The 12,592-nt window shown below is 46.4% G+C and overlaps 1 protein-coding gene across 5 annotated transcripts in view; it reads left to right on the plus strand.

The window, feature by feature from the left end:
* NF1 (neurofibromin 1) overlaps positions 1-12,592 on the plus strand; it is a 436,753-nt gene that overhangs the window by 351,855 nt on the left and 72,306 nt on the right. For all 5 annotated transcript variants that reach the window (XM_077482413.1, XM_077482415.1, XM_077482416.1 and 2 more), the window contains one exon: positions 8,573-8,702. In XM_077482413.1, coding sequence (XP_077338539.1) covers positions 8,573-8,702 — 130 coding nt within the window. The remainder of the gene's footprint in view (positions 1-8,572; positions 8,703-12,592) is intronic.

Below are 12,592 nucleotides of genomic sequence, written 5' to 3' on the forward strand. Positions count from 1 at the left end.
GTACTGCACAGAGAAGGTAAGTATAATATTTTATTTATTATTTTTGAATGAGACTTTACAATCACTTTAAGCACACACTGCTGCTGAGAATAGTATGCCTCCCATAATAGAACATATATATGTATTTTATAACTTACAAAACTACCTCTAATATATGCAAGTTAGTTGCTTGCATACAATTGTATATACCTTCATTATCTGTTGTTCTGGCAACCTGGAGTGCTGTGGAATCTCTCAGTTTTAGAATGCGAAAACTGACTTGACTGCTGGGATAGAAAATGTAAACGGGGTTAGTGTATTTAAAGCTAATTTATTTTTTCATTGGGAAAGAGTGGGAGAGGGTTGGAACCTCTGTCAGGTTTTTATTTCTGGCTGTGTCCCTGTAGCGGAAATTTTCCCTATTTGCCTTTTTTGTCCTCGTAAGAATTGTCTAGTATAAAACTGGGGAAAACTATAAGTCAATAGAACGGGAATAATGGGGAATTCTTTCATTCGGGACACTTCTTAGTGCATTGAGGATTACCTTTCTTGTCACATTTTCTTGTCACATTCCATTGTGTGTACAAGGAGGAGAAACATCCCATCTGGTGCACTGATAGCAAAAAAAATTCTGAGAGGGGTGTCATTCTGTACCATATCCAAATTTTTTTTTAATTATTTGTATTAATTTGCAAGGTAAACATAAAAACAACTTACAGCCTATTGGGCATACCCAGGCTGGTTACTACTATACCTCCCCTGAGTCAAAACAAACAGGAACAACCCCCCCCCCCCCCCAACCGACATACATCCACTGGCATGTACGTTTAACAACCCACTGTACGCTCTATCACCACTGCATATCTCGCAGGACAACTTCCAATTTCGCCCATACCCTACTGCATTCTTTAATCAGTCCTAGGATGAAATATACAAGTATTACCCTTCACCTGCTATTCACTCTCCTCCCCAGTAAGTAATAACCTGGGACCTCAGGAATGTCAATACCTCAGGGACACCCCCAATACCTTCCCGATACCTAATAGAACTATGCTAATCATCATTCGAGTCAGCGTTGGTGTCCCGCGACTCCGTCCATATATCCCATATTTTATGAAATTTGGTGCCGCAGCTGCACGACAGATAGGCAGCCTTATACAGTGGTAGAGCCGTATCCACTAAACTCTTCCAGAAATGAATTGAGGGGGCGGACGAGGCCTTCCTTTTAAGTACAATAGATTTACGGGCATAGTATAACAATAGTCCCAGGAGTGTTCTGATCGCTCGGCGTGGAGCCAGTGGCCTGACCAATCCTAGCAGACATATCTCTACGGATAACGGTATAGCAACGGTGGTGACTGTCAAAATAAAGTTGGTCACCTCTACCCAAAAGATTGCTATCTGAGGACAGCTCCAGAACATGTGTATGAAATCCGCCAAATGTGAGTTAAATCTCCAACAAGAGGCAGGGACAGAGGGATAAATTCTGTGAAGATGTTGCGGTGTGTAGTATACCTTATGCACTATTTTAAATTGCACCAATTTATCTCTGGCTGACACTAACTGTGAGAATGGATACTCCCATATGTCTTCCCAGTCCTCTGTGTCTAATGTAGGAAAATCTACCTCCCATTTTGCCCTAAGGATTTCCAGACCCGTATTAACGTTAGGGAGTAACGCTTTGTATATAGTGGATAGGGGTTTAGAGAGATTCTCATCCCTGAGCAGAGTCTCCAGCCTTTAGGTATAGAAAGCCACTGGGGCATTTCTAAACTGCGTCTGGAAAGCGTGGTTAAGTTGTAAGACTCTAAATAGGTGTGAATTAGGCAAGGTATATTGTTGCTTCAGCCTGTCAAAAGTCTGTATTTTGCCCTCAAAACAGAGCTGATCAATATATTTGATACCCCTACTTGTCCATACGCTAGGGTCAGGAATGGATCCGAATTCTGCTAAGTTTGGGTTAAACCAAAGAGGACGATGCGGAGAGATGTGTCCCGAGGGTACGGGGCGTATTGAGTTAGCTATTGTCCATGCCCTTATAACCGCTCTCATTGCAGAGGTAAGAGTGAACTGAGCTCTATGACCACGGTACAGTATGTTCCGTAGTGCCTCATATGATCCCAACCACGCCGCTTCCAGGACCACCGCCGCGTTAGACTCATCCGAGACCAACCAGTTGTGAGCGTGGGACAGGAGGGCCACCAAGAAATAGGAGTGTAGGTCCGGGCAAGCCAAACCACCCTCCCCCCCAAGGCCTCTGCAGCACAGTCAGCTTAAACCTCGGCTGACCAGTGCCCCAGAGAAAGGACACCAAGAGGGAATTTATCGTGCGGAATATTCTTTTAGGACTCCAAACTGGTGCATGTCTGAGAACATAGAGGAAAGCAGGCAAGAGCTTCATCTTAAATAAATTAATCCTCCCAATCAAAGTGAGAGGGAGATGCATCCATGCCCTCAGTCTAGTCCTCATCTTCTGCACCAGTGGCTCCAGGTTGAGGGCACAAAATTCAGAGGTAGAGGTGGAAATATGAATCCCCAGATTGTATCTGTCCACAGTAATGGCAGGTTGGGATCCGCTACCGCATTACCTCCAGGACTGAAGACATAAACTGCCACGCCACTGAATCGAATGCTTTTTCGATGTCCAATGTAACCATTACCCTCGTGGAAGACTCAGTGGAAGGTAGTTGAGGATGGGTAAACACTCTACGTAGATTTATATCTGTGGATTTCCCTGGCATGAAGCCGGTCTGGTCTATATCAATCAGGGATGGCAGGACCGTTTGTAGTCTGGTGGCCAGAATTTTTGTCAAAATCTTGGTCATAATTTACCAGAGATTGGTCTGTAGGAAGCACAAAGGGAGATATCTTTGCCAGGCTCGGGAATAAGCACTATGTGTGCCTGATACATAGGAGGTAGTTCCATCTGATTTTTGCTGTCAGAGAATACTTTTAACAATTTAAGAGCAACTAAGGGGGCGTACATCCCTGTACCACTCTCCGGGTAGACCGTCAGGTCCAGGTGTCTTCCCACTAGGGAATGAACGAATTGCCTCTTCTATTTCCTCCAGAGTAAGGTCCTTATCTAGAAACTCACAATCCTCCTGTGAAAGACTAGGTAGATTTAGGGAATAGAGAAACTCCCTTTGCGCTTCCACAGACCCTCCTGGGACCACACCATACAATATTTCATAGAAGGATCTAAATTCATCAAGTATCAGTTCGGGTGCGGATACCAGCTTACCATCCGACCCACAGATCTCCGAGACCACCGTCTGCATTTTGGAATCAGTCACTAAATTTGCTAAAAGTTTGCTATTTTTGTCACCGGACTCAAAATTTTTCCCCGCCATAGTCTTTAAGTCTAAATGGGTAGCCGCTGCAAGATGTAGGGACAAGGCCCGTCTTGCCTCAGCCAGCCGGGTAAAGTGGTCCAGAGTCGGTGAGCCAGAAAACGCCTCAGCCGCCTCGGCCTCATCCTCCTCGAGTGTCCGAACCTGGAAGGACATCTCAGAACGGACTGCCTTGATAGCCGAGATATATTCACCTCTGGTATTGGCCTTAAAGGCGTCCCAGACCATCTGTGCTGAGGTAGAATCCTCATTAATCTCCCAGTATTGTTGTAACTTAGGAGCGACCTCCTCCCCCACCCTCGAGTCCTGCAACCATTTGGGTGCTAAACGCCAACAGTCTCTTCCCCTGGTATCCGACAACTGCAAGGTGACCTCCAAAGTTGCGTGATCAGAGAGGCCCGCAGGTAAGTACGAGGCCCCCCTCACCGACGCTAGAGCCCCGGAGTTGCCAAAGACCAGGTCAATTCTGGAACCCGATTTATGAGTGGAGGAGGGGAAGGAATAAGCCCTAGCGTCTAGGTGCTTCCATCTCCAGATCTCAGTGTAATTAAATGTTTGAGCCCATTGCAGCAGGTCCGGCAAGTATACCCTATGTGGGTTGGACGAATCCAGGGACGGATCCAAAATAGAATTAAAATCACCAGCTATATACAGTCTGGAGAATTGTAGTGGAGCCAGAAGTTTACTCAGCCTGTACAAAATCTGTGTGTGAAAGGGGGGAGGCACATATATATTTACGAAAGCATAGGCCACCTGTCTAATCTCTAACAGTAGGATGATGAATCTGCCCCCCTGGTCAGTATGGAGGTGAACAACATTATAAGCTAGGGATTTATTCAGTAAAATGGCCACTCCCCTCGCATAGCTAGAGTACTTTGCATGGAATGCTTGTCTCACCCAGGGCCTGCACAATGCCAGTATCTTATTCCCCAGGAGATGAGTCTCCTGCAGAAAAAGGACATGGGGCCTATGATTATTCAGATATTTAAACATTAAAGCCATTTTAAGCTTGACATTAAGGCCCCGAACATTCCATGACACCATTCTTAATTCCATTGAAGCAATGAGAAATATGATACAGCATAGCAATACTTAAATAGTAACCAATTGACCTGCCAGTGGGTATGGTATACATTAATATAACATTCAAGACAGTGGATACAGAGCGCACAATGAAAAGAAAGAAAAAGAAAAATTAACCTCAACTCCCTACTGGCCATGAGTACCTTAACCTTAAAAAAAGAACCAAAAAGAAAAATTAGTACCAATAACAATGGCCAGTTTGATACCCAAAACCTAAACCAAACAGTTAAGTCTTCAGACTCCTTAGAACAAAAATAGTTCCGAAGTTGCAGTGGCGCTAAGCCGCTTACGCCTCCTCAAGGTGAGTGGAAACCTGTAATGAAGGGGAAGATCTGATATGTCCCTGAGTGTCATCCAGCCAGGGAGCTCCGAATTAGAAGGAGGTGTAAAAGAGGACAAATCCATTTTAGAACCAATTTGGAATCATCAGGATTCAACGTGAGCAACGGTAGTGTATCCCAAATATCCTAGCAAAGGGGGAGGTCAGTACATCATCATCCAGAATTGAGGGTACCACTGCCCGCCAAAATGGGTAACTGCTGCCCGGTGAACTCCGGAGACAAACAGTAACAACAAGCTGATAAGAAGAGTCAGTTAGCCCACATCAGGATAACATCTCAGGCGCGCACAACCCCCCCTCCCCCAGTCCCCGGATCTGGAAGAAGAAAAAAGGAGTTGGCATGAAAACTGACAAGTATTAGTGTAACATGGGGATGCCAGTAAGGTTAACGTAGAGTGATCAGCTAGTCATTTGCTTCCTCAGGCGTGTCAAAGAACTTCACCGAACCATTGTGAGGAACCCGAAGACGGCTGGGGTACAGCATGCTGTATTTAATATCTTTTTCACGTAGGCGCCTGCGGACATCATTAAAGGACTTTCTCTTGTGCTGCAGGTCTGCCGAGAAATCCGGAAACAGAAGGATTGAGGAGTTGCTATATGGAAGGGAAGGGTGTTTGCGAGCTGCAGAAAGGATCCTGTCTCGGTCCCTAAAATTCAAGAAGCGGACCAAGAAGGGACGAGGATTTGCCCCAGGGATATAACGCCCTGTGGGAACACGGTGGGCACACTCCACAACGTACGTCTGAGAGAGGTCCGTAAGATTCAACAATTTTTTGAAGAATTCTAACACGAATTCCGCTGGCCGGTCACCCTCCTCCCCCTCCGGCAGACCCAAGACACGTACATTGTTGCGTCTCGCTCTGTTTTTCGCATCATCGGACTTGGCGACTAACAATTGTACCATGCGTTGTAGGTCCGCTATGGTGTTGGTATGGGTGGCTGTAAGATCCTCAGCTGCAGAGATTCTAGATTCTGATTCAGTCAACCTGCCCCTGATCTTGTCCAGGTCATTTCTGATAAGATTACATTCCTCCGCGAGACGGTCTATTCTCACCAGCATAGAGGCCTTACTTTGCTCGATAGCTGCCAATATCACCCCAGTACTGTCTTGGGAGGGGGGGTCGGCAGAGCCACACTCAGAGGACCCAGACTCCATTTCTAGTTCAGCAAGCAGTGACTGCAGCCGCCCTATAAGAGAAGTGTCTGGCTGTGCGTACGGTACAGGAGCCGAACAGCTGGGTGCAGAGGAGCTCTTAGGCCGGTGCTTGGGGCCCATGAAGGAAATATGTCCGCAATTGTCCATAGGCCTCCTCTCCCCACAGTTAATGGCCTCTGGTAGTAGGGCTTAGCCTGTAGGTCAGTGCAGCAGGGTCCAGGGAGCCGGATGGATGGCTGGAGTGGGGTAGGAAGGTCTGCAAGCGCCCCCAGACTGTGCACAAAACCAGCCCTCTCTGATAATCAACAGCAGTCAGCAAGGAAAAGAAAAGGGACCATGACAGTATACAAGGATCAGTCCAGTCACCGTTCTCCCTCCCCAGCTACTTGGTAGGAAAATGCCCTGCACTGTAGGGGGTACTAGGCCGCGACCGCAGCGGCATCAACAGCGCATAGTTGCCAACTGTCCTGAATTTCGCGGGACATTCCCACGATTAGGACATTTGTCCCAAATTAATTTTGTGCCGGGAAATGTCCCGCAAAATTCGGTTTGTCCCGGGAAATTGAATTTCCATTTTTTTTGCCGACGGCCGCTAGAGGTCGGCGGCAGGCGGAGACAATGTCTCCGCCGGCCGCCATTTTTAAGAAGACCAGACGTTGGTCTACACCTGTGGCGCTGCCCACCCCCGCTGCTAGTTTGTGTTTGTGTCAGTGTAAAGGGCGGTGCAACAGTTAAATGTCTGCGCGCGGCAACGGTGGCATGTCGGGGGCCAGTCTGTCAATGTGGATGTCGGGGCGGTGGCCAGTCGGATGTCGGGGGCCAGTGACAGTCATGGTATGTGGATGTCGGGGGTCCAGTCTGTGACTGTGGGGTCCAGTCTGTGAATGTGGGGGCCAGTGGTGTGTCGGGGGCCAGTCTGTGGATGTCGGGGGCCAGTGGTATGTCGGGGGCCGGTCTGTGGAGTATGTGGGGGGGGCGCTCTGTGGATGTCAGAGGGGCACCAGATGTAAGGAGGGGCTCCGCTGATGGACACAGATGTGAGGAAGGTACCTCTGATGGGGCACCTGATGTAAGGACAGACTCCGCTTGGGACACCTGATGGCATCTGGTGGCAGGCAACATGGCTAGTGACGCGCGCATGGCTACCACTGATTCTGCATTATGGTGAGTTGAATGATTTCATTTTATATTACAATGTAATAATAGAAATAATGCGCTTCAATCATCCTGACACCATAACAATTATGGCGCCGGGATGATTGAAGCGCCAACACCAGGTATTTGGAGTATCTTTATCTGCTGATTGTCAAACTCTGGAAAACACATATTGCTATTGTGGTGTAGGATCGGGGGGCTGCTGTCCCTCCTTTCCCTCTCCATCCCCCTCCTTTCCCTCTCCATCCCCCTCCTTTCCCTCTCCATCCCCCTCCTTTCCCTCTCCATCCCCCTCCTTTCCCTCTCCATCCCCCCTCCTTTCCCTCTCCATCCCCCCTCCTTTCCCTCTCCATCCCCCTCCTTTCCCTCTCCACCCCCCTCCTTTTCCCTCTCCATCCCACATTCATCTCAGACTCTAACCACACCCCTTTGAGCCACGTCCCATGTAAGCCACGCCCACTATTTTACGTTAACCGCGCCCGTTTTTCGCCACACCTATAAACGCATGCCACGCCCCCTAATTATACCACGACTCCGCCCACTGCCAAACAAAGTGTCCCGATTTTTTTTTTTTACAATGTTGGCAACTATGAAGGCAGCCTCACAGCTCCTCCTCCAACTCCAGAAGGAAGCCCAGGGATGCAGGAGCCCCCACCCCAGCAGCAGTAGTTCCCCCCCCCCCCCCCCCCCCGGCCTCCGACCCGAACGCGGAGCACCCTCATCGGACGGCCGCTCAGGAAAGTCCAGTCAGTGGCAGGCTTCACTAGGCCGCACTAGGCCTCAGCCCCAAACGGCAGCGCCGGCGGCCCCACCGGATAGCGGCCGCTCTCGAGGGCACAAGGAGGATGAGGGATGGTACAGGGGGCCCCTTACCTCTCCCACAGTCCACAGATGATCCCTGGAGTCCAACACAGGCCGGAAAGATGGCGGCAGGGCAGGGAGGATGATCAGCCTGTTTCCGGGCACCCACGTCCTCAAAAGGTTGCAATAATCACTCCGGATGATGTGCAAGGGCATCGGGTAAGTAAATCTGCCAGTATTCGCCTTTGGTTTAGCAGGATGGGAAAGGATTATAGATCGGATGGCCGGAGCTCCTCACACAGACATCTGCCTGCTCTCATATCCGGACACGCCCCCCCATATCCAAATTTAGATTTAAAAAACAAAGTGCTTTACTTCTACTTTAATGAGCAAGAAGTGCGGAAGCCAAGTAGTAAATCCTGCGTGCACTAAGTTCTTTTAGGCTAGTATTTATAGGTTTTTTGAAACCATTGCTTTTTGTCCGTGCTTAATCAGTATTCCGTGGCAATAGGAGATAAAGTAGGCTTAGTCTGTATAGAAAATGTATATACAAATATTGTATTTATTTTCTAATGGTAAAAGATCAGTGCTCTGGTTATATGCTTTTTGATAGTATAAAGTATTCTTCTGTTTATTGGCCTTGCAGTTTCTGTGAGATTTTGTAGTTTGGTATTTTAAAATGTCTTTTTTTCATTGTTTTTTTAGAGCCCAGAAGAAGTTTTCATGGAAATCAGAAATCCTCTTGAGGAGTGGCATTGTAAACAAATGGACCATTTTGTTGGCCTAAACTTCAACTCTAACTTCAATTTTGCACTAGTTGGGCACTTGTTAAAAGGTGAGTTAATTTGAATGTATTTTTAACCACTTAAGCCCCGGACCATTTTGCTGGCTTAAGACACTTTTTGCGATTCGGCACTGTGACGCTTTAACTGACAATTGCGCGGTCATGCAATGTGGCTCCCAAATAAAATTGCGTCCTTTTTTTTCCCCCCGCAAATAGAGCTTTCTTTTGGTGGTATTTGATCACCTCTGCGGTTTTTATTTTTTGAGGAGATAGTTTTATGGCATTTTTATAAAAAAAAATTTTTTTTACTAGTAATGGCGGCGATCAGCGATTTCTATTGTGACTGCAACATTATGGCAGACACATTTTTGGGACCATTGTCATTTATACAGCAATCATTACTATACAAATACACTGATTCCTGTGTAAATGACACTGGCAGTGAAGGGGTTAACCAGGGGGTGACAGTGTAGGTGTTAAGTGTGTCCTAGGGGCGTATTACTAACTGTGGGGGGCGTGGCTGTGTGTTACTGATCACTGATCTCTGCTACAATCACAGGGAGCAGAGATCAGTGTCACTTGTTGCTAAGCAGAACGGGGAGATGCTGTTTACAACGGCATCTCCCCGTTATCCCTCCCCGTGAGAGGATCGCGGGTATGCCCGCGGTGATCGAGTCTGCGGGACCTGCGGTCGGACTCACGGGGAATGGGGCCGGCACCTGCGTACGCCAATTTGCCTGTCTGTTCCATTCTGCCGACGTACATCGCCATGCGCCGGTCGGGAAGCGGTTAATAACACTGGAAGCAAATCGCTTTAGTGAAATTGAGATCACAGTAGATAGACATACGCTAAAGCTCCACTGATGGTAACTTTTTAAAGATTCTGCTATATTTTAGTAGTTTAAAAGTTTTGAGATTTGTTTAAACTATCAATATGCCATATTTATCTTTTTTAAAACCAAAATTTTTTACATGACGGAGGACTCTTATAGGTTAGCTAAGGAGACATCACAACAAATGCTTTTTCTGCCATGAGATGACATGTGGGTTATAGGCCACCTTTAGGTGCTGGACACTGGCACACCCTAAACAGGAAGTTGCCTCCCTATATAACCCCTCCATACCGGGAGTACCTCAGTTTTTTTTGCCAGTGTCTAAGGTGTTGGTCACGAGTAAAGATGTGCTGTGCTGAGCTCCACTGGAGCAATCCTTGCTGGGGCTAGCTATGCAGGCGGATCCATTCAAAGTATCTTTTAGGCCAAATTTAATGGTACCCAGGCCTCGTGTCCGAAGAAACAAGGTTTTGTCTTGTTCTCTTTTTAGAGAGCTGGACCCCGGGATCCAGTACTTTGATATTTTTAGCCATAAAGTTTTACTGGCAGGTTGCCATTATGGGTCCAGGAGTGTGGGTTCCCTGAGTGTCCCCAGTTCCTGAAGGTTTGTTAACAGTCAAGATTCGGTCTGTTGGTTTTACCACAGAAAACTCTGAGGCGGGAAGTTAAGTGGAGTTTTTCTAAGGAATTTTTAAATTTTCTTATGAAAGGGGAGACTTCTGCAGTTCTCAAGGGTCTGTCAGAAAGAATGTCAAGACGGATGGGTGGCTTCTTCAATAGCTCTAGACTACAATCTGGGGTTTTCAAGAATTCCCGTCTCCTCGTTTTCTCAGATCAAACGTTCCTAAAGATCCAGAGAAAGTTTCTCTCTCTAGCATTGGACCATCCTTTGGCAAAGAGTGGTCATGCTGGTCCCCATGAAAGAGCTGGGGTTGAGGTTTTATTCAAACCTTTTTTCACTGCAAAATTGAATGGAAATGTCAAAACCCATTCTGGATCTCAAGAATCTAAACCGGTTCTTGGCTATCCACTCTTTTTTGCATGGAGTCAATCCAATCAGTTGGCTCCATCCTACAAGGAGGAGAACTTTTGACGTCAATCGACGTCAAGGGTGCATACCTCCGTGGGCATATTTCCCTGCTCACCAGTATTATCTACTTCAAGTTAGAACATCTTCATTTTCAGTTTGTAGCCCTGCTTTTCGGTCTAGCTACTGCACTTTGTGTGTTTACAGAGATTCTAGCCCGATTAAGGGCCCAAAGTATAACGATTATAGTTTACCTAGATGATCGGCTCTTGATCGATCAGTCGGTAGCCCGCTTAGACCAAAGTATGGTCACCACATTCAAATAACTAGGATACCTAGGTTGGATTCTCAACCTAGGGAAATATTTCTTAAAACCATTAAGAAGGTTATGGGTCTATAAATACACCCAGAAAAGGGTATACTTGCCCCAGGCAAAGATCAGCATCATAAAGGAACTGAGTAAGGTGTTCGACACAAGATGAATCCTTCTCCTCTGCATGCATTAGGAAAAGATGGTGGCTTCATTCAAGGCCGTTCCTTATGCTCAGTTTCATTCAAGACTGCTGCAAAACGGTATCTTATCGACTTGGAACAAGAGGGTTCTAGCTCTAGTTTTTCCAATGTGTCTGGCACCAAAGGTGTGCCGGAGTCTCAGTTTATGGTTAATAACCAAAAATCTGTAAAGGGGAAAATCCTTCCTACAGTTACCTGGGAAGTGGTAACAACATACGCCAACCTTTTTTAGGTTGGGGAGCAGTCCTGGAAGAGGTAACTGTCCAAGAGAAGTGATCCAGATCAGAAATGACCTTGCCTATTAACATTAATGAAACAGAGCTATCTGAAATAAATCTGCTATAAAAGGTGTACCACATCCCCAGAAGGATAGAAAAATGGAGAAACCCCCTAGAAGTGGGACTTTATAGGTAATACCATATTCACATACGTAGGAAAATTATATATAAAAAATGTTTTATTATATAAAAAAAGTACATAATTACAATATCACAGAAACATGTAAATAATTAAGGATTATACTTTGAGGGACATTTAATTTACGGAGCTATCCTGTCGGGATCCAATCCGACAATGCTCAGCAGTGGCCTATATCAATCACCAAGGGGGCACAAGAAGTTGTGCGGCCCAGAGAAAGATGAATCACATCCTATCGTGGGCAGAAAACAATGTATCTCGCCTATCGGCAGTTTTTCATTCTAGGGATAGAAATTTGGCAGAAGGTCTATTTTGATTCGCCAGTAGTTCCCAGAAGAATGGTTCCTTCACCCCAATATCTTTCTGACAATAGGTCAAAGATGAGGGATCCCAGACGTAGATCTGTTTGCATCCAGGTTCAACATTTTTATGTTAAGAAAAAAGGATCCGCTAGCATGCGTAACAGGTGCCTTGGTGTTCCCATGGAATCAGTTTTACTGATTTATGCATTCCCTCCTTTTCTGCGTGCGTCCATGACTTCACAGGATCAAGCAGGAAGGGAAGTTGGTGATTCTTGTGGCCCCGGTGTGATCCTGAAAATCTTGGTATGCAGAGATCATAAGGATGGCGGTAGGGGTCCCATGGACCCTACCACCACGTTCAGACCTTCTCTCGCAAAGGTCTGGTATTCCATCTTACCTTACAAACACTAAATTTAACGGTTTGGCTATTGAGGCCCACGCTCTGAAGAAGCGTGGATTGTCAGGTTCAGTGATATCTACCTTGGTTAAATGCAAGGAAGCCGGCCTCCATAAGTATATATTTTGGAGTCTGGCAAGCATGTGTCTCCTAGTGTGAAACCAGGGGTTGCCGCCCCAGGAAATAGTTCATAGGTACAATCCTTGACTTTATGCAGATGGGTTAAGATATAAAGCTGGCCTTGAGTACTTTCTAAGGACAGGTCTCATCCTTATCTGTATTATTTCAACGAACACTTGCTTCACATTCTTTCGTTCGTAAGGGGACTTGAATTTAGTTTTGTTGGCATTACAAAAACAGAGTTTTTGAGCCGATACGACATATTCCCATGGTCCTTTTTGACGAGGAAACTATTTTTTCTGGTAACCATATTTGCCGCATGAAGCATATCA

Source organism: Lithobates pipiens, unplaced genomic scaffold (genome assembly GCF_037356315.1).
Source record: "Lithobates pipiens isolate NorthernLeopardFrog02 unplaced genomic scaffold, aLitPip1_a1.2 Scaffold_16, whole genome shotgun sequence".
In the NCBI taxonomy this organism is placed as follows: Eukaryota; Metazoa; Chordata; class Amphibia; order Anura; family Ranidae; genus Lithobates; species Lithobates pipiens.